This window comes from Oryctolagus cuniculus, chromosome 6, assembly GCF_051225735.1.
Source record: "Oryctolagus cuniculus isolate XC-2025 breed Fujian yellow rabbit chromosome 6, ASM5122573v1, whole genome shotgun sequence".
In the NCBI taxonomy this organism is placed as follows: domain Eukaryota; kingdom Metazoa; phylum Chordata; class Mammalia; order Lagomorpha; family Leporidae; genus Oryctolagus; species Oryctolagus cuniculus.
In genome coordinates, this window is record NC_142872.1 from 10,107,031 (window position 1) to 10,130,822 (window position 23,792).

General features: G+C 40.0%; 1 protein-coding gene across 2 annotated transcripts in view; it reads right to left on the reverse strand.

The window, feature by feature from the left end:
- Positions 1–1,497: 1,497 nt before the first annotated feature.
- DTWD2 (DTW motif tRNA-uridine aminocarboxypropyltransferase 2) overlaps positions 1,498–23,792 on the reverse strand; it is a 156,776-nt gene continuing 134,481 nt past the window's right edge. The window contains exons 5-6 of one of the 2 annotated variants that reach the window (XM_070076035.2): positions 6,436–6,564; positions 1,498–3,735 (exon numbers count right to left, since the gene is read on the reverse strand). In XM_070076035.2, the coding sequence (XP_069932136.2) occupies positions 3,565–3,735; positions 6,436–6,564 (300 nt within the window). In that variant the 3' untranslated portion in view covers positions 1,498–3,564. The remainder of the gene's footprint in view (positions 3,736–6,435; positions 6,565–23,792) is intronic. The other variant, XM_089334835.1, reaches the window with a different exon arrangement.

Genomic DNA, 23,792 nt, shown 5'->3' on the forward strand with positions numbered 1-23,792 from the left:
TCCTCTTGCAGCCTGGGTTCTTTTGTTCAGCATTTTAACACCTCACCCCCAACTCCTACATACCCACACCTTCCCTTTGTGTTTGTCTGACAGCACCTAATCCTATTATCTCTTACTCCAGGAGTACGTACCACAGCAGAGTATGTGTGTGCCTACACACATCCCATGCCACCAAGATGGCAGATCCACTTCAGATTTCCTCTGTAAGTATGTATCATAATACACCCACTCGATTTTCCTGGTATTTTTGCCACTTTCTTCACAGGAATAAAAATGTAATCTAACTACACTCACCTCAAGTGTCCTGACTGATCACTATCCTTAGTATCCTGTACTGCTTGTCAAAGCACTCTCCTTTGATCTCTTCACTGTTTCCCTGAAAGGTCACCTTCTCCAGCAAGGCCTTCCCAAACACGGGGGCTGAACTCCCACGGCACTCTCGGCCACAGGACCCTTTCCTCTCACTCACCAACACCTGAGACGACTGCACTGCGGAGTGCCTCCAACCACAAGCACTTCAACTCCTCAGACGCAGACATTCTCATCTTCATGGCACTGCTCTCTACTACCAGGCACATGGTATATGCTACATAAAAATATGTATTGAATAAATCAATAGCTTATGGGACTGACTGCTATGAAATTCTAGGTATTTCTAGATCTAGGTAAGTCTAGATCTATTAACAGAAATAAAAAACAAAATTTCAGAAAATGCTAACGAGAACTGAGCGTGATATTTTTAGAAATAGCTAAGCCTATTTTACTACTAATGTCATTATTTCCATTATCCAAAATAATGGAAGAAGCATGGGGAGATTTATTAATGAACAGATTCTGTTCTTTCCTACTAAAGAGTAGGCATAATTAATATATTTCAAACATTGAGAGTTTTCAGGAAAATAAAACCAATCAATTACTTTTAAAATAACTCAAATAACATTTGTAACCAAAAAACAACAGCAAAGGCATTATCCAAAATAACTAATATCATTAGTAATTTAATTGCCTTTTAAAATAAAAGGAATTTATTAAATATTACATATTATAAGTTACAGATGTTTAATTCTAAGTAAAAACTATTACTATACCCCATCAGCACAGACATTAGCCCAAGACAAGGATCATAACTCTTAAAAGTAATTAAATCAATTAGTACGATCAAACAGTGGAGGGGGCAAGCACTGGGCCTAGTGGTTAAGAGGCTCCTCGGACACCCACATCCCACATCAGAGTACCGGGTTCTAGTTCTACCCGTGCTCTTCATTCCAGCCCACAAGCACTCTGGAAGGCAGTGGGTGATGACTCCAAACACTGGGGTCCCTGCCATGCTCTTAGAAGAACCAGACTGAGTTCCTGGCTTCTGGGTTCAGTCTGCCTCAGCTCTGGCTACGGGAGACATCTGGAGAGGGAAGAGTGGATGAAAGCTCACACATTCTCGCTCGCTCTCTCTCTCTCCTTCCCTCCAACTCTGTCCCTCAAATAAAGTAAATGCACATATTTCAAATGAACTCACTTAAAATTTTAATAAGAATAGGTGAGCAGAGAAGCATTGCAGACTACAGAAGATTAAATTGAATCATCTTGTTAAGAGTTCAGTATAAAAAATTACAAAAATATGTAAAATGAGTTAAGAGATCAGTAAAATAATTTGGAAAACTATGTCTTTTCTTAAAGAAAATTTTATGCATTTACAAAAACACTAAATTTTAAACTTTTATAAGTATTCAAAAATGCCCTAATATCTTGCATTTAAAAGGCAAAATTGGAAATTAACTGAAAAAGTCAACACAAAGTAAAATTTTGAGATAAAGATGTCATCTTACGTAAGAATTTTTTTTTTTCTTTTGACAGGCAGAGTGGACAGTGAGAGAGAGAGGGAGAGAGAAAGATCTTCCTTTTGCCATTAGTTCACCCTCCAATGGCCGCCACGGCCGGCGTGCTGCGGCTGGTGCACCGCACCTATCCGAAGGCAGGAGCCAGGTGCTTATCCTGGTCTCCCATGGGGTGCAGGGCCCAAGCACTTGGGCCATCCTCCGCTGCACTCCCTGGCCACAGCAGAGAGCTGGCCTGGAAGAGGGGCAACCGGGACAGAATCCGGTTCCCCAACTGGGACTAGAACCTGGTGTGCTGGCGCCGCAAGGCGGAGGATTAGCCTACTGAGCCGTGGCACCGGCAGATTTTCTTTTTTAAAGAATCAGTAGTAAACACCACAGGGAAGTAATGAAATTTAATTTCAAAAATAACAAAAAAAATACTGTGTGATGATTTTAACTCATTTATGAAATGATTATATATTATCATATACTATTTCTTTATTATCCCAAAAAACCTTGATATCAGGCACTTTCAATTATAAATCAAAAAATTTGTCAAAATAGAAATCTAAGGTTTTTAATATCGTACAGTGTTTCCTGCAGAGTTCTTCCCAACACCTTTTAAGAAGGGTCTAATCCAAGTCAACATCAAATGGGTACATGAGCATGAAATCTATCAGAAGCAACCACTGAGGGAAGCTCGTGTTCACACACACACAAATGCTCATCAAGCTTACCTTACAATTCCACATCTAGACTCCTTACAATGTGACGTGGGATACAGGAAATTCTGGAAGTCACAAACAAAAACTAAATGCAGTCCTCTCCTCTTGACAAAATGTATACATAACTGCAGTAGATTTATGATAGACATAAATGTACATTTCGTACACTCCTCCCATTCTGTACAAACTCTCAGTAAATATTTTTCCAACAGAGTAGGGGGAATCTGTTCTCTCAAATTAAAGGCTTCACTCACTGAAAAAGATTTAAATAGCCCTAGTTACAAAAATGCATTCTCAAAATCACAGTTGTATTATATTCTACTTCAGTTACTTACATATGACAACTTCAATAAAATTAGCTTACCATAGTCAATAAACCTGTTCAACGAATACTGAAAAAATAAAATTCACCCAGACTGACTTCCAATGAAAATGTATGCTATTTCAATATCATACGCACCTCTTTAAAAATCAGGGCAATTAATACAACACGAATCACACTGGCTGTGTTCGTCCCTAAAGAATATTTAAAGTTCCCTTACTTTATACTGATTTATGAAATAAGTAAGCTGACTCTACACTTGATCGTCATCACTGTCCTTTGTAACTTATTTCAAACTATAGAGTTCATGTACAAGACTGCAGGGAGTGCTCTACTTTTGGTCTACACCTCAGTACCCATGAACATTGATGGAAAAACACTGCTTCAACCAGGCATTTTATAAACAAGATGTCTAACCCCAGGTCAATGATCAACCATATTTTAAATTTTGGATTTGAAAAATTGTATTTAGAGGCACACTTTTTCAGAAAATAAAAATACAGTCTGAAGTCTTGCTTTCCACTGAGTCAGTGACGTTGTTTTGCTGCTTTGATGGCTATTTGGTGTATGTCCCTTCTTTTGGACAGGATCAGTAGCAACCCAGAATCTTCTCTAGACAGTCAAACACCTAGAAAGCTAAACTATGAAAATTTAGCTTGGTAAGGTTATCTGGAAACAAGCACACAAGCACCGTAAGAGCACACTAGATCTTGACACTGTTCATCAGCAGTTCCATTTTCCTGAGCTTGCGTTTGTTCTTGGGCATTGGCTTGGGGTACAGTCCATGCTCCAGGAGGTGCTCCTTGCTGAGGCGAACCTGAGCCCCGTGCTGAAGCTGGAAAGAGCACAGAGCGCGAAGAGGGCGAAGCAAAGCCTGTGAAGGAAACAGAGGCCAGAAAACGTGTGGGACGACCACAACTTCTGCTGCTCGTCTGCAGAAGCAGGGGTCCCCACGCTTCCTTTTACTAAGGCTGGCCCTTAACTAGGAAAAGAAGCAGACCGTCTGATAAATATACAACTAGTTCTAAGCAAACAATGTCTTAAAACTCATACCCCACATTCCACTAAGTTATGCAATAAAGAATGCAAATACTGATTTGGTAATAAAGTATAGATTTAGTTTTATACATAAACTTATTCAAATACCATGAAAACTTCTTGCTTTTATAATGATTTAATAATTCAGTTTCACAAATTAATGCAAGCCTTCTGACATTATTAACAATTAGATGACTACAGCAATGGGTTTTTTTTTGTTTTTTTTTTTGTTTTTTTTTTTGACAGGCAGAGTGGACAGTGAGAGAGAGAGACAGAGAGAAAGGTCTTCCTTTGCCGTTGGGTCACCGTTCAATGGCTGCCGCGGCCGGCGTGCTGCGGCCGGCGCACCGTGCTGATCCGATGGCAGGAGCCAGGTGCTTCTCCTGGTCTCCCATGGGCTGCAGGGCCCAAGCACTTGGGCCATCCTCCACTGCACTCCCAGGCCACAGCAGAGAGCTGGCCTGGAAGAGGGGCAACCGGGACAGAATCCGGCGCCCCGACCGGGACTAGAACCCGGTGTGCCGGCGCCGCAAGGCGGAGGATTAGGCTAGTGAGCCGCGGCGCCGGCCAGCAATGGGTGTTTTATTATTATTTATAACCAGCTTCCATCACTGCCAAAATCAAAGCTCCATAGAACTGCAGCAAACAGCCAGTTCCAGACATGGGAACAAAGGCTATAAATCCACAGTAGACTTCTTCCTGAACCAAAGAACATTAGATTTCCCCAGAATTAAAGAGTATTATACTCCTCCCTCAAGATGGGAACTTTTAATGGTTCCTTGGTCTTAGGTTGCCTGACTCCAAAATTCTACTTGAATAGAGTAGAAAGTAGAGACTGCACAGAAAGTAAATTGAAACAACAGCACAGGAAGCCGCTGTCCTCTTAAGATAACTGTAAAGAGTATAACTGTTCTTGCTAAGAATGCTAGGCTGATGGCAGGTTCTATGGGAGCATGGGACCAAGTTACAGGACAGGAAGAAGGGTCGGGAACACTACCTGGTCATTTAGGGTAAGAATCTGGGGTCCCTCGTGAATATCTTGTTCTCAAAACAGAGAGAACAGAGAAAGTGAAATTGACCAGTCCCCAAATGAAGTCTACTCACAACCCAACAACCCTAAAAGCCTACTTGTGAAAGCGGCTTCTTTCTAAAGAAGACTCCACCTCTGATGTTTTCCACAATTTAGGGCAGGAGAGAAAAGGAAGCAGTTTAGTGCTCTCCTCTGGCACTCTCCACACATGCTGTGCTCCTGAAATCATTTTATCAGCTTTAGGATTAATACCTTGGTAACTAATCCAGGCACTCTGAACTGAACTTTCATACTGAAATCTCCTTCATGGCTAAGCACACTTCTATAATAGTAATCACAGCACACAGTGAGTGAGGAAGCAAGTGGGAAGGCAGGAAGGAATAGTTCATGTGTGTGTGTGCACATGTGTGTTCTTGTGTGTGTATGTGTGTGCAATGAGCTATACACTCCATACTATAACTATTTTCCTTGAATTACATCTTTCAAAAGTTTTCAATTACTGAGAAACTCTAACAGTTTAAGTGTAGTTATTTCTTTGGCCAAATACACAAGGTTTCTGTGGCCGGCACTGTGGAGTAGTGGGTTAAGCTGCAGGAGGCAGCACTGGCATCCCATGAGCGCGGGTTCAAGTCACAGCTACTCCAATTCCAATCCATCTGCCTGCTGAGGTGCCCGGGGAAAACGGCAGATGAGACCCCCGTGACTCATGTGGAAGACTCCATAAACTCCTGGCTCCTGGCCTCAGAGCCCCAGCCATGGCAGCCATGTGTGGAGTGAACCAGTGGATACACAATTTCTCTCTCTGTAATTCCGCCTACCAGATAAATAAATCTTAAAGCATACACACACACACACACACACACACACAGGTTTTTAATGTCTCCCCCAAACTTGAAGAGTTAGTAGGTTCACTAAGACACTACTCTTGGCTGATGATTACAAATTACATTTGTAATCATTAGACTTTCGTGGAAATTAAATAAAATGATGTCTGTATATTATAACCTTTTCATATTCTCTAGGGATTTTTCTCAAAAAATGTATCTTTTTTTTACACCTAAGTGAGGGTAGATAAGGTAAACTGGAATTTAGCATTCTCAAATAAAAGCACAAATGCTGTAAAACATTGTTACAGAGTTATTTTAATTAAAAAGAAAAATGAAAGAAGTTGAGCATAAGAGAATACAAAATACTAAAAGAGAAAAATACAAAATGAAAAATCTAGTAGAGAAGCCTCTGTTTAATGCTGTGATACTTAAACGCAATTTAACATACTATAAATGCTGCTTGCACAGCTTGGTAAGAGTATTTAAATAATGCAATCTGGAACGCTAAACTAACACAGAAAAACACCAGGGGGAAAAGCAGCTTACAAGAGAACATAAGTTTCCATCACAGATACATTCTACTAGTCACTTGAGTTAGAAATTTAACAAATTAAGCATGTCTACATTTTCTAAATAAAATCCAATCAAATTCCTACTTTCCTTCCTTCCCAAGACATACCTCTTGTATGTGATTGTTTTTCTCCAGGATAGAAAGAGCAACAGCTGCACACTCCAGTGTAGAAAGGCATCTATTGGTTGGTTGCATCCGAATTACATACTGACTAGAAATGTTGGTTTTTAACTGCACCTGAAACCAAAAACAAGATAACAGAATGTAATTTGGTTTTCAACTTAAAATTATAAAGTCTGTATCTTGAATAGTAATTACTTTCTTCCCCAAATTGCCAGTAGTCTGAATATCTTTTCTATACAATATGATTTTGTTGTTCTTGTTAAACTGTGAAGCCACAGGGTGGTTATATATGCACTTAACAAAAGAAGATATACCCAGAATATACATAAACTCCTGCCTGCCCAAAGTAAAAAGACCAGTGCCTCTCCCCCAGTGGGGAAAGGTGGGAATGTACACTTCACAGAAGATGATGTAAGAATGACAAACATATATAAGAAAAAAGTGTTTAACAGTGATCCGTCACATCCACTAGAGTACCAAAAACCAAAGAGACTAACACAATCAAATGGCGAGGATTAGGAGCAAACGCAACTCCCAAACACTGCAGTGAGAGTTGGCATGGTGGCTGGCGCCACGGCTCACTAGGCTAATCCTCCGCCTTGCAGTGCCGGCACACCGGGTTCTAGTCCCGGTCGGGGCGCCGGATTCTGTCCCGGTTGCCCCTCTTCCAGGCCAGCTCTCTGCTGTGACCAGGGAGTGCAGTGGAGGATGGCCCAAGTGCTTGGGCCCTGCAGCCCATGGGAGACCAGGAGAAGCACCTGGCTCCTGCCATCAGATCAGCGCGGTGCGCCGGCTGCGGCGGCCATTGGAGGGTGAACCAACGGCAAAGGAAGACCTTTCTCTCTGTCTCTCTCTCTCACTGTCCACTCTGCCTGTCAAAAAATAAATAAATAAATAAGAGAGTTGACATGGTACAATCTTTAGAAGTGACGACTTTCTCAACATTACGGGTTATCCTCCCATTATTTCTCAGTATAAACTGGCAGGTATATTCTGTGTGGGTGTCTATAAACAGCATACACACACACAAGTGTGCACATTCCAATGCAGGATGCTACGCACACTTTTCGCCCTGGAGACAGTATTTTAGCTGACACCTGAACACTTGAGGCTGATCAGACATAAAGTGAATGTGTACATTTTGGGCATGTGACTCAGATGTTAATTAAATGATATTCAAGCAATCTCACACTTAGAAAGTTATATTACTATCCCACACTCTGATCAGAATCGCATTAAGGATATGTGGGTTGACCAGAATTCCATTCATAAAATGTGTGAACATGAGGACTGGAGGTAGTGATGCCTAAGTATTAATGTACAGACACTTACTAAAATCAATGTCCTTTCCTGTTTTCCAGTCTCTTCAAAGTCCTGCAAGTCTCTTATTCCTTCACCAACAAAACTTGTCCACGCCAGCATCTTGTCCCTCAGCTCCTCCCCCCACTGCAGCTCATGCAGCCCCCATGACAAAAAATACACTTCTTCCCTCTGTGCTTTCTGTTCAAGAATTATCGTGGACAACTTGGATGCTGTGTTTCTTCAGGGAAGGGGAGGAGTTTGAAGAAATTTAAACTTCTGTAAAGAAGTCTATTATTTCAGGGAGTTTATAATGTATCACGTTAAAAGACTACAGAATGTCCTACACAAACAACCCTCTAGGAATGATACAGTGACCAACTGGACATACTGACAGATTGTCACACTAGTAGCATCTATTACCAGACAACTAAACACAATTGTGGTCTTCTCACAGCTCATTTCATGCTTTTGAAATATTCTATCTTTATCACACTTGATTCAATCAGCAAATGAGCAAGCGCATGATGAAACCTGTTGACACGGCTTCTTGAAAAGTCACAGGCATCATAACATGCAATTTGGGGAAAATGGCTTGTTTTCTTAAACAAAATTTCAAGAAAATCCAAAGCAAAATTATTCTACAAAAGGGGAAAAGAAACATCTGATGTAACTGTGGCATAAAGAAAGAGGAGTTATTGAAAAACCAGCATGAATTTAACCTGACAATAACTAATTAATCTCAGCCAAGTCATTTCTAGTTTCTTAGTTGTCCTCATTTCTTCCTAACACTCATGAAATCACATAGCTGAACCTGATATTGTCAAAAAACCTATCTTTTACCTATCAATGCTGAGATTGCTGATAAGGGGCTGGCACTGTGGGGTAGCAGGTAAGGCCACCGCCAGTCGTGCTGGCATCTCATATGGACGCCAGTTCAAGTCCTGGCTGCTCTGCTTCCGATCCAGCTCTCTGCTATGGCCTGGGAAAGCAGTGGAAGATGGCCCAAGTCCTTGGGCCCTTGTACCCACATGGGAGACCTGGAAAAAGTTTCTGGCTCCCGGTCTGATTGCAGACTGAGAGCTCCTGGCACACTGGGAACAGCCTCTCAGACAGGTCAGAGGATAGACTGCAGAGGGGTTCATGGTTCTGGGGGGTAGCTGTGCTGGCACTGTGCGCTCACTGTAGGCTGAGAATCAGCTGGCTCACCCCAGCACAGCGAAGGGCTGGGACTGTGAACACATCAGGCAGCTCCAACACTTCCTCTACCCACTGACTGTGGCCTCAGGCGCTGCACCACACCCATGTGGGTAATAAACTACAGCCAGAGCTCCCTGGCCCCACGTGCCACACAGTTCAGTGAAATAATAGCAGAAAATTGCCCCAATCTAGAGAAAGATATGCGCCATCCAAATTTATACAGCACATACAATCCCAAATAGGCATGATCAGCAAAGATTCTCACCACAATACATGGCAGTCAAACTTTCAAAAGTAAAATTAAAGAGAATACCCTAAAATTTGCAATACAGAAATGCCAGGTCTCCTTAAAAGAAAATCCCATCTCACTGACAGTAGATTTTGCAACAGAAACCCTACAGGCCAGGACACCATGAAGATACATAGTCCAAGTACTAAAAGAAAAATGCCAGAATATTTATCCAGAGACACTCTCATTCATAGAAAAGGTGAAATAAAGACCTTACAATACAAGCAAAAATTCAAAGAATTTTTCACCATCCAGCCAACCTTACAAATGATACTTAAGGATGTACTACAACATAAAAAGAGATAGATATTCAGCATGAAAAAATGTGGAGGCAGAGACTATTCTAGTGAAAATAAACAAGGGAGATTTAAAAAATAGGAATATTTATGGGAAAACGGTGGGACCAAGTCATTACTTATCAATAAAAATCTTAAATGTAAATGGACTAAATTCTGCAATAAAGAAACAGACTTTATGGATAAGAAAAATCAAGATCCATCTATATACTGCCTACAAGAAACACAATTCACCAATAAAGATACACAAAGACTGAAAGTGAAATGGTAGAAAATGTTATTCTATACAAATGGTAATCTAAAGTGAGCAGGAGTAGCTATTCTCAAGTCAGACAAAATAGACTTTAAAACAAAAAGTGTTAAAACAGACAAAGAAAATAATTATGTAATGATTAAGGAGTCAATTAACAAGATGTAGAAGATATAGTAAATGTATATACACACCCAATACTAGGATACCCAGTTTAATAAAACGAATGTTAATGGATCTAAAGGAAGACATAACCTCTAATATAATAATAATGAGAGACTTTAACACATCACTTTCATCAACAGACAGGTCAGGCAAAAAAAAAATTGACAAAGAAACAACACAACTAATCTATACCACAGACTGAACAGACCTAACAGATACCTAAGGAATATTTCATTTCACAGTTGCAAAATACACACTCTTTTATCAGTGCATGCAATCCTCTCTAGGATAAAGCATATACTATGTCATAGAACAATTCTAAACAAATTCAAAAAATGAAAAATCATACCATGTATATTTTCTAACCACAGTGGAATGAAACTAGAAATTACCAGCAAAAGAAACTACAAAATACACAAACACATGAGGAGAGAACAGTGGTCTCTGGAAGGAACAGTAGGTCATAGTAGAAATTAAAATGAACTCAAAAAATCTCAGAAATGAATGAAAATGAAAATACAATATATTAAAACTTATGGGATATAGCAAAAGCACTGCTAAGAGTGAAGTTTATAGCAGTTAAGTGCCTACATCAAATCACTGGAAAGGTATCAAATAAAGGATCTAACAATATATCTCAAGAACCTAGAAAAGCAATAAGTAAACACCGAATTAGTAGAAAGAAAGACTAAGTGTGAGAGAAGAAATGAAATAGAAATAAAAATACAAAGGAGCACTGAAATTAAGAACCTTTTTTAAAAAAATAAACAAAATCAATAAAACATCAGCTCAACTAACAAAAGAGGGGAAAAGACATAAATTAATAAAATCAGAATTAAAAAATATATGTTACAACTGATAGCCCAGAAATACAAAGAATCATTGGGAATTATTACAAATAGCTATACACCAAAAAATTAGGAAATCTATAGAGGAAACAGATAATTTTCTGGACATACACAATTTACTAAAATTGAGACACAACGACAAAGAAAACTAAAATAGGCCAAAAACAAAGACCGAGACTTAATTATTAATAAAGAGCCTCCAAACAAAGAAAAGTGCAGAACAAGATGACTTCACTGCTGAATTTTTTCAAACTTTTAAGGAATAATTAACACCAATTATTAAACCATTCAAATCAACTGAAAGGAGGGAACACTTCCAAACTCATTCTATGAGGCCAACATTAATTTTAAAACCAGAGAAAGATATAACAACAAAAAAAGAGAACTATAGACCAATATCCCCAAAGATCATATATGCAAAAATTCTCTAGAAAATACTAGCAAATTGGCCGGCGCCGTGGCTCACTAGGCTAATCCTCCGCCTTGCGGCGCCGGCACACCGGGTTCTAGTCCCAGTCGGGGCACCGGATCCTGTCCTGGTTGCCCCTCTTCCAGGCCAGCTCTCTGCTGTGGCCCGGGACTGCAGTGGAGGATGGCCCAAGTGCTTAGGCCCTGCAGCCCATGGGAGACCAGGAGAAGCACCTGGCTCCTGCCATCGGATCAGCGCGGTGCGCCGGCCGCGCTGGCCATTGGAGGGTGAACCAACGGCAAAGGAAGACCTTTCTCTCTGTCTCTCTCACACTGTCCACTCTGCCTGTCAAAAAAAAAAAAAAAAAAGAAAAAGAAAATACTAGCAAATTGAATCCAACAACACATTAGAAAGCTCATCCACCATGATGCGAGATTTATCCCAGGGATGCCAGCATTGTCAAACAGATGCAAATCAATGAAAATGCTAGATCACCTCAACAAAATGAAGGACAAAAATCATGAGTATCTCAACAGAAGTAGAGAAAGCACTTGATAAAATACAACATTCTTTCACGATAAAAAAAAAAAAAAGAAACCTTTAAAAAACTGGGTATAGAAGGAATATACCTCAACACAATTAAGGGAATATATGACAAACCTGCAGCCAGCATCATTATGCATGGAGAAAGGCTGGCAGTATTTACACTAAGATCTGGAACCAGACAAAGATGCCCACTCTCTCCACTATTACTCAATATAGTTCTGGAAGTTCTAGCCAGAGACATTAGGCAAGAAAAAGAAATCAAATGGATACACATCAGAAACGAGGAAGTCAAATTATCACTGTTTGCAGGTAACATGATCCTTCACACACAGGAATGAAAAGATCCACTAAGAGATTATTAGAAGTCTTAAAGAGAATTTGACCACATTGCAGGATACAAAAATCAACACACGAAAATCAAGATCATTCTTCTATACCAACAATGCCCTGGCTGAGAAAGAACTTGTAACATCAGTCCCGTTCACAATAGCTACCAAAAACATAAACACCTTGTAATAAATTTAACCAAAAATGTATAAGATCCCTACAATGAAAATTCTAAGACATTAATGAAAGACATAGAAGAAAACACAAATAAATGGAAAATCTTCCACATTCATGGATAGGAACAATTAACATCATCAAAATAACTATACTAACCAAATCAATTTACAGATTCAATGAGATTCTAATCAAAATACCAAGGATATTCTTCACAGATCTAGAAAAAATAATTCCAAGACTCATATGGAAATATAAAAGCCTCCAAATAGCCAAAGCAACCTTAATAAAAAGAAAGCCAGAGGCATCACAATACCAGACTTGAAGACAAACTACAGGGCTGTTATTACTAAAATAGTAGACACGCAGACCAATGGACAGAATAGAAACCCCAGAAACTAATCCACGCATCTACAACCAACTAATCTTTTTTTTAAGATTCTACTTATTCGTTTGAAAGTCAGAGTTACAGAGAGAGAGAGAGAGAGAGAGAGAAAGAGAAAGAGAAAGAGAGAGAGAGAGAGAGAGAGAGGGAGAGGGAGAGAGGTCTTCCATCCACTGGTTTACTCCCCAAATGGCCACAACTGTTGGCAGCTGTGCCGATCTGAAGACAGGAGCCAGGAGCTTCTGCTGGGTCTTCCAGGTGGGTGCAGAGGTCCAAGGACTTAGGCCATTTCCCACTGCTTTCCCAGACCAGCAGAGAGCTGAATTGTAAGTGGAGCAGCCGGGACTTGAACTGGCGCCCATATGGGAGGCTAGCACCACAGAACGGCACCTTTACCCACTATGCCACAGCACTGGCCCCCCAACCAATCTTTGACAGATGAGCTAAAAATCATACCCTGGAGAAAACAAAGTCTCTTAAACAAATGGTTTTGAGAAAACTGGATTTTCAAAAGCAGAAATTTGAAGAAAGACCCCCTAACTTAGGAAACGCAACAAAAATCAACTCGCAATGGATCAAGAATCTAAAGTTAAGGGGGCGGAGCCAAGATGGCGGAATAGTGAGGGCGCGCACCGATAGTCCGGGAAAATTTAGTTTAATAAAAGGGGAGTTACGGTAGCCTCAGAAAAAAGAACCAGGAAAATATTGCAGACAAAACTCTTCTGGATCCAGTGGGCGTGAATCGGAGGACCTACTGGGAGAACAAGGTCGCCCACCGCGCGCGAAAGCCGAGCCGCAGGACCGAGCCGCGGGACTGAGCCGCGGAAGCCGAGCCGCGGGACTGAGCTGCGCAAGCTGCAGGGTCTGCGCGCAAGTGCTCGAAGGGGAGTGCAACAGCGGGGAGACTTGGGACGTCCAGGGCTCCAAGTCCACACATCGGCGCTGGAAGGGGAGCAGACCTGCGTGGAGAGCGTGGGAGCCCACAGTTCAGGACACCAGCGGCAGACTCAACACACCAGCGCTGGAACGCGAGGTGAGCCGAACCTCAATAACCCGAGACACCGGCAGGCAAGCGGAGAGAGGAGACTAGAGGGAACGACCCCCGGGGGGGGGGACTTCACCAAGCTAACTGGAAGAGAGAGAGAGGGAAAAAAAAAAAGGTGACTGGTACGGACACGGGTTTCTCTCTCTCCGCTCACCTCTCAAGGGCGAGCAAGACAAAGAGCAGGCGCCATCTTGGACATACGTCATAAGCAGAGCGACCTCAGGTCTGCACCGGCCCTGAGCCTAGCAGTAAAACCTGACTCTGGGTGGGGCGAATTAACAGGAGATTAGGACCTAGTAAATTGGTGGTGCTACTGAACTGAGACTGTGAAAAAAGAGACGGTGGGGGAGAGAACTCACGGAATTCACGTGAGCACTCTCCAGAGACGCTACAATTCCATAACTGTGGCAACCCAGTGGGAGACTGAAGGAGAATTTGAGCCCACTCCGAGGGCCGAACAGATTCCCTGTGTGGTCCTTGGGAAAGAGCTTCCGATCTCTGGCTCCTGTGGGTATATCATTTGCCTGCTAACTACCTCCAACTTCGTTCAGCTGTGCAGAATAACTTCCCTTTTGAATCAAAAAAAAAGAGAGAGAGAGAGAGAGAGAGAGGTTTACCACGCCTAACCTGGGAGTGTCACCTTTGGCACACCAAACAGAGCTCTCAGGCCACACCCATCTCAAGCCCTAAGGCTCCATCAAAAACAGATAGTCCACTTAATCTAGAGTCATAGTATAACAAGAAAAAGCACCACAGTGAAGAAACCAAATATCTCCAATATGACAAATAACAAACGCAAAAACCAAGGTAATAAAAACAAGGAAGTCACCATGACGCCCTCAAATGAAAAAGACACCCCAATTCAAGATTATGAGGATGATGACATAGAAGAAATGCAAGAAGCAGATCTCAAAAAATTGATAAGAACATTAAGAAGTTCTCAAAAACAAATTCTTGAACTACAGAAATCCTTAATGGACAAGATAGAAAATCTCTCTCGTGAAAATGAAATATTAAGGAGGAATCAAAATGAAACGAAACAACTAGTACAACAGGAAACTGGGATAGTGACTGAAGTGAAGAATTCAATAGATCAAATGAAAAACACAATAGAGAGCCTTACAAACAGAATGGGAGAAGCAGAAGAGAGAATATCGGACTTAGAAGACAGAGAACAGGAAAGGATACAGTCAGACCAAAGAAAAGACGAGGAAATTAGAAATCTAAAACATATTGTCGGGAATCTTTAGGATACTATTAAAAAACCCAACATTCGGGTTCTAGGAGTTCCTGAAGGCATGGAGAGGGAGAAAGGATTAGAAGGCCTTTTTAGTGAGATATTAGCAGAAAATTTCCCAGGTTTGGAGAAGGACAGAGAAATCCTAGTACAGGAAGCTCACAGAACCCCTAATAAACACGACTGGTCCTCACCACGACACGTTGTAATTAAACTCTCCACAGTGAAACATAAAGAAAAGATCCTAAAATGTGCAAGAGAGAAACGTCAGATTACTCTCAGAGGATCTCCAATCAGACTCACAGCTGACTTCTCATCAGAAACTCTACAAGCTAGGAGGGAATGGCGAGATATAGCCCAGGTACTAAGAGAGAACAACTGCCAACCCAGAATATTACATCCTGCAAAGCTATCATTTGTGAATGAAGGTGAAATAAAGACTTTTCATAACAAACAGAAATTGAAAGAATTTGTTGCCACTCGTCCAGCCCTGCAAAAGATGCTTAAAGATGTGTTACACACAGAAACAAAGAAACACGGTCATCAATATGAAAGAAGGTAAAGGAAGGAAACCAAGGAAGGAAAGCTCACAGCAAAAGATCACAGGGAATTCAAAGCATATATTAGAACTTATCTTTGGCAAATGGCAGGGCAAAGTTACCACTGATCATTAGTCACATTGAACGTGAATGGCCTGAACTGTCCAGTCAAAAGACACCGTTTGGCTGATTGGGTTAAGGAACAAAACCCATCTATTTGCTGCTTACAAGAAACACATCTTTCCAACAAAGATCCATACAGACTGAAAGTGAAAGGCTGGAAAAAGATATGCCATGCCAACAGAAATGAAAAAAGAGCAGGCGTAGCCATCTTAATATCAGACACCATAAACTTTACCACAAAAACCGTTAAGAGAGACAAAGAGGGACACTACATAATGATTAAGGGATCAATTCAACAGGAAGATATAACAATTATCAATGTATATGCACCTAACTACAGGGCACCGGTTTATCTAAAAGATTTGTTAACGGACTTAAAGGGAGACTTCGACCCCAATACAATAGTACTGGGGGACTTCAATACTCCACTCTCAGAAATAGACAGATCAATAGGACAGAAGATCAACAAGGATACAGTAGATTTAAACGACACTATAGCCCAAATGGATCTAACAGATATATACAGAACTTTCAATCCTACAGCTAAAGATTATACATTCTTCTCAGCAGTACATGGAACCTTCTCTAGGATTGACCACATACTAGGCCATAAAGCAAGTCTCAGCAAATTCAAAAGAATTAGAATCATACCATGCAGCTTCTCAGACGATAAAGGAATGAAGTTGGAAATGAACAACTCAGGAATCCCTAGAGCATACGCAAACACATGGAGATTGAACAACATGCTCCTGAATGAACAATGGGTCATAGAAGAAATCAAAAGAGAAATCAAAAACTTTCTGGAAGTAAATGAGGATAACAGCACAACATACCAAAACTTATGGGACGCAGCAAAAGCAGTGTTAAGAGGAAAGTTTATATCAATAGGTGCCTACATCAAGAAATTGGAAAGGCACCAAATAAATGAGCTTTCAATTCACCTCAAGGATCTAGAAAACCTACAGCAAACCAGACCCAAATCTAGTAGGAGAAGAGAAATAATTAAAATCAGAGAAGAAATCAACAGGATTGAATCAAGAAAAACATTACAAAAAATTAGCCAAACGAGGAGCTGGTTTTTTGAAAAAATAAACAAAATTGACACCCCATTGGCCCAACTAACTAAAAAAAGAAGAGAAAAGACCCAAATCAATAAAATCAGAGATGAAAAAGGAAATGTAACAACAGACACCACAGAAATAAAAAGAATCATCAGAAATTACTACAAGGACTTGTATGCCAGCAAACAGGGAAACCTATCAGAAATGGATAGATTCCTGGACACATGCAACCTACCTAAATTGAACCAGGAAGACATCGAAAACCTAAACAGACCCATAACTGAGACAGAAATTGAAACAGTAATAAAGGCCCTCCCAACAAAGAAAAGCCCAGGACCAGATGGATTCACTGCTGAATTCTACCAGACATTTAAAGAAGAACTAACTCCAATTCTTCTCAAACTATTCAGAACAATCGAAGAAGAGGGAATCCTCCCAAATTCTTTCTATGAAGCCAGCATCACCTTAATTCCTAAGCCGGAAAAAGATGCAGCACTGAAAGAGAATTACAGACCAATATCCCTGATGAACATAGATGCAAAAATCCTCAATAAAATTCTCGCCAATAGAATGCAACAACACATCAGAAAGATCATCCACCCAGACCAAGTGGGATTTATCCCTGGTATGCAGGGATGGTTTAATGTGCGCAAGACAATCAATGTGATACACCACATTAACAGACTGCAGAAGAAAAACCATATGATTCTCTCAATAGATGCCGAGAAAGCATTTGATAAAATACAACACCCGTTCATGATGAAAACTCTAAGCAAACTGGGTATGGAAGGAACATTCCTCAATACAATCAAAGCAATCTATGAAAAACCCACAGCCAACATCCTATTGAATGGGGAAAAGTTGGAAGCATTTCCACTGAGATCTGGGACCAGACAGGGATGTCCACTCTCACCACTGCTATTCAATATAGTTCTGGAGGTTCTAGCCAGAGCTATTAGGCAAGAAAAAGAAATTAAAGGGATACAAATTGGGAAGGAAGAACTCAAACTATCCCTCTTTGCAGATGACATGATTCTTTATTTAGGGGACCCAAAGAACTCTACTAAGAGACTATTGGAACTCATAGAAGAGTTTGGCAAAGTAGCAGGGTATAAAATCAATGCACAAAAATCAACAGCCTTTGTATACACAGACAATGCCATGGCTGAGGAAGAACTTCTAAGATCAATCCCATTCACAATAGCTACAAAAACAATCAAATACCTTGGAATAAACTTAACCAAGGACGTTAAAGATCTCTACGATGAAAATTACAAAACCTTAAAGAAAGAAATAGAAGAGGATACCAAGAAATGGAAAAATCTTCCATGCTCATGGATTGGAAGAATCAATATCATCAAAATGTCCATTCTCCCAAAAGCAATTTATAGATTCAATGCAATACCAATCAAGATACCGAAGACCTTCTTCACAGATCTGGAAAAATTGGTGCTGAAATTTATATGGAGGCACAAGAGACCTCGAATAGCTAAAGCAATCTTGTACAACAAAAACAAAGCCGGAGGCATCACAATACCAGATTTCAGGACATACTACAGGGCAGTTGTAATCAAAACAGCATGGTACTGGTACAGAAACAGATGGATAGACCAATGGAACAGAATTGAAATACCAGAAATCAACCCAAACATCTACAGCCAACTTATATTTGATCAAGGATCTAAAACTAATTCCTTGAGCAAGGACAGTCTATTCAATAAATGGTGCTGGGAAAATTGGATTTCCACGTGCGGAATCATGAAGCAAGACCCCTACCTTACACCTTACACAAAAACCCACTCAACATGGATTAAAGACCTAAATCTACGACCTGACACCATCAAGTTACTAGAGAACATTGGAGAAACCCTTCAAGATATTGGCACAGGCAAAGAGTTTCTGGAAAAGACCCGGGAGGCACAGGCAGTCAAAGCCAAAATTAACTATTGGGATTGCATCAAATTGAGAAGTTTCTGTACTGCAAAAGAAACAGTCAGGAGAGTGAAGAGACAACCGTCAGAATGGGAAAAAATATTTGCAAACTATGCAACAGATAAAGGGTTAATAACCAGAATCTACAAAGAGATCAAGAAACTCCACAAAAACAAAACCAACAATCCAATTAAGAGATGGGCCAAGGACCTCAATAGACATTTTTCAAAAGAGGAAATCCAAATGGCCAACAGGCACATGAAAAAATGTTCAAGGTCATTAGCAATCAGAGAAATGCAAATCAAAACCACAATGAGGTTCCACCTCACCCCGGTTAGAATGGCTCACATTCAGAAATCTACCAACAACAGATGCTGGCGAGGATGTGGGGAAAAAGGGACACTAACCCACTGTTGGTGGGAATGCAAACTGGTCAAGCCACTATGGAAGTCAGTCTGGAGATTCCTCAGAAACCTGAAGATAACCCTACCGTTCGACCCAGCCATCCCACTCCTTGGAATTTACCCAAAGGAATTTAAATTGGCAAACAAAAAAGCGGTCTGCAGCCTAATGTTTATTGCAGCTCAATTCACAATAGCTAAGACCTGGAACCAACCTAAATGCCCATCAACGGTAGACTGGATAAAGAAATTATGGGATATGTACTCTTTAGAATACTATACCGCAGTAAGAAACAACGAAATCCAGTCATTTGCAACAAAATAGAGGAATCTGGAACACATCATGCTGAGTGAAATAAGCCAGTCCCAAAGGGACAAATACCATATGGTCTCCCTGATCGGTGACAACTGACTGAACACCAAAAAGGAAACCTGTTGAAGTGGAATGGACACTATGGGAAACGGTGACTTGATCAGCATAGCCCTGACCGTTAATGAACAACTTAATACATTATCCCTCTTAGTAGTTTTTTTGTCTGTTCTACTTAATATGACTGGTTTAATTCTGTAATTAATACACAGTTATTCTTAAGTGTTGAAACTTAACTGAAAAGTGATTGCTGTTAAATATAAGTGTGGGAATAAGAGAGGGAAGAGATGTACAATTTGGGACATGCTCAAGCTGACTTGCCCCAAATGGTAGAGTTAGAAACATACCAGGGGACTCCAATTTAATCCCATCAAGGTGGCATGTACCAATGCCATCTCACTAGTCCAAGTGATCAATTTCAGTTCACAATTGATCATAATGAAAGGACTAAGAGTCAAAGGGAGCACATAAGCAAGTCTAGTACCTGCTAACACTAACCGATAGAATAAATAAAGGGGAGAGTGATCCAACATGGGAAGTGAGATACTCAGCAGACTCATAGAATGGCGGATGTCCTAAATAGCACTCTGGCCTCAGAATCAGCCCTAAAGGCATTCAGATCTGGCTGAAAAGCCCATGAGAGTATTTCAGGCATGGAAAGCCAAGACACTCTGGCAAAAGATCTCTGTGAGTGAGATCTCAGTGGAAAGAACAGGTCTTCAAAGAAGGAGGTACCTTTCTCTGAAGGGAGGAGAGAACCTCCACTTTGACTATGACCTTGTCTAAACAACATAAGAGTCGGAGAACTCAGAGGGCTTCCATAGCCTTGGAAACTCATGACTGGAGCATAGGGAGATTACTGATGCCATAGACAGGAGTGTCAATTGGTAAAGTCAACAACAGGAGTCACTGTGCACTTACTCCTCATGTAGGATCTCTGTCCTTAATGTGCTGTGAATTGAGATTTAATGCTATAACGAGTACTCAAACAATATATTTCACTTTGTGTTTCTATGGGGGTGCAAACTGTTGAAATCCTTACTTAATGCATACTAAACTGATCCTCTGTAAAAAAAAAAAAAAAAAAAAAAAAAAAGAAAAGAAAAGAAAAGAAACTATCAACTCCCAACTTGACTCTCACTGGGATTAAACATGACAATAGGTCTGATCTGATTTCATCATCATTAAAAAAAAATCATCTATTATTTTTCACTTTATGTTTCTGTGTGGGAGCAAACTGTTGAAATCCTTACTTAATGTATACTAAGCTGATCTTCTGTATATTAAGATAATCGAAAATGAATCTTGATGTGAATGGAAGGGGAGAGGGAGTGGGAAAGGGGAGGGTTGTGGGTGGGAGGGACGGTATGTGGGGGAAGCCATAGTAATCCATTATTCGTACTTTGGAAACGTATATTCATTAAATAAAAGTTAAAAAAAAAAAAGAATCTAAACTTAAGATGTAAAACCATCAAATTATTAGAATAAAACAGGAGAAATGCTGCAAGATATTGGCCTAGGGAAAGATTTCTTAGATAAAACTCCAAAAGCATAGGTAATAGAAGCAAAAATTAACAAAAGGGATGACATCAAGTTAAGAAACTTACACACAGTAAAGGAAACACTCAACAAAGTAAAGAGGCAACCAACAGAATGGGCGAACATATTTGTAAAATGTGCATCTGACAGAGGATTAACATGCAGGATATGTAAGGAACTCAAACTCAATAACAACAAAACTAACAACCCAATTAAGAAATGGCCAAAGGATAAGAAAAGAATGGCATCTTGATATTTGCAACAAAATGGATGAACTGCAGAACACTGCTAAGTAAAATAAGCCAGACAAATCCAGACAGACAATTATCATATTTTCTCTTATTTGTAGTAGTTTATACATAAAGTATAAAAATGTGTAGGTGTCATATCATTTGGAATACAGTTTTAAACCATGCTTCACTGAATCATAGCATTTAAATGACAATATACTCTTATTTCACATGTTAAAAAGAAATGGGAGGAGGAATAGCAAAAATCCTTGGGATACTAGTAACGTCTCGTTCTTAATTTGGGTGTTGGTTATCAATGTGATCAGAGGAACAAGAACTCATTTATCTGTACACTTATGTGAATTTCTTGGTATGCATACTGCATTTCAGTAAAAAGTCTTTTTAAAAAAGTAGCTTTTCCATATAGTCCTTAACAAATTTTAGCATAAAAAGCAGGAATCCCTGAACCAATTCCTATTTATTCACAACGGTTTATGAACTCAAGTGTCTTATGAACAATGCTATGGAAACTGATTTTTGCTGAACTCGTCCAGCTGGAGTATGTTTACATATCTGCAATTTTCCATATTGAGATTACATCAATTCATACATTTTCTTAGGAAACCTAAGTTAGAAACATAAATATTCAGGATATTAGTAGCTGACTCATTAGTCCTGCCTAAATAATACACAATTTAAAATTCTTTGCTGATTAAACATTTTCTGCTGAAGAGAAACTTCATTTAACAGTTAAAAACTGACTTCAAAAGCTGTCATGGTAGGGCCAGCACTGTAGCACAGCATCAGCATCCCATATGGGCACTGGTTCAAGTCCTGGCTGCTTCACTTCCGATCCATCTCTCTGCCATGCCCTGGGATAGCAGGAGAAAATGGCCCAGGAGCTTGGACCACTACTCGTGGAAGAAGCTCCTGACTCCTGGCTCCTGGCTTCAGATTGGCCCAGCTCTGGCCATTGCAGACATTCGGGGAGTGAACTAGCAGATGGAAAAGCTTTCTCTCTGTCTCTCTTTCTCACTGTCTATAATTCTACCTATCAAATAAATAAATAAAATCTTTTAAAAAATTACAAGTTAAATTGTATGCTGTTTCATTTAATTAAGAACTTTTGTCTCCTATAACCTTGAATGAAAATAATGTACATGGGGGCCTGCATCCCATATGGCATTGAGTCCTGGCTGCCTGACTTCCAATCCAGCTCCCTGCTAAAGTGCCTGGGAAAGCAGCCCAAGTCCTTGGGCCCCTGCACCAGCATGAGAGACCCAGAAGAACCTCCTGGCTCCTGGCTTCGGATTGGCTCAGCTCCGGCCATTGCGGCCATTTGGGGAGTAAACCAGAGGATGGAAGACCTTTCTCTCTGTCTCTTCCTCTCTCTCTCTCTCTGTAGCTCTGCCTCTCAAAAAATAAATAAATCTTAAGTATATATATAGTTAAAAAGAAGCTGAAGAAACAGAATGGAGGTTCTATGGAATATAAGAAAAGAAGGTGTTAACGCTGCCGGATAAATATTACTGGAATTAGAACCTTGGTTTTTGAAAAAGGCATAAATAATGTCACTAGAGACACAGTTACAGACAAGGAAATTTCCAGTCTTGTATTCTTTACCCTCTAAGTACAAGCTGTGAGAATCATTCAGGTGTGTAACAATCACAGAAGCAATCAGATCTTACACCTCTATCGTTAGGGATATCTTTAAAACATTACCAAGCAACATTACGTAACAGCAAAGAGAAAGTAGGAATTAACAAGGATTTTTTAAAATGATTCTGAAAATGAAAGCTGACATTTCTTGGATGACTTTGATTAAATGTTTGTCTTCCCTACCTAATGTCTTAAACGAGCCCTTAGCTTCCTCTACCACTGCACAAGGATATCATACTTAATTGATTTTATGAAACTGAAAGTGGCAGAAAGACATCTAAATGTGTTGGTTAACAATAGATTGCTATGTTCCTTTCAACAATACACAGTACAGGACACTTAAATTATAAAAAATTACATGTTGCAATGAAAAATTATGGGTTGTAGACTATCAGACCTTTTAAAAAAGACTGTGGCTTATTTATACCACAGTTTGACTCTTCATGTAAAACTGAACCAGATACAGAAAATTACAAAATGTTTAACATGTCAGTGTCTTAATCATTACAGTTTATATTTTTTAAAATAAATTTTATTTTGTGCACTTAAGATATATAATAGAATGTCACAGGATATATATAAGTAATAAAAATGCTATTACCGATCAGCTCCCACTTACCCACTTTTTAAAATTTTTGTGAAAATCATAGCTAAAATCTCATTGCTGTTTCCATTATTCTTTTAGCACCAATCCTATCCATGGTAGAACTTCATACTGTATATTCTTCATACTGTACACTAGCTCTCTGGGCCTATACATCCCACACATCTGCTACTTGACAGGTAAACACTCGGACCTACAGCTCCACATTTCTTCCTTCCCGGCCTCATTAATTACTGCTTCCTTCTTTATCTCTGTGCACTGAATTTTTTTTCAGGATTCTGCATATAAGCGAGACCATTCAACACTGTTCTTTCTGTGTCTGACCTTACTTCACTTGACACAACGTCCTCCTGGCTCACCTGTGCTGTGGCAAATTGCATTCTATCCCAGCTCAGAAATACTCCATCCCATACA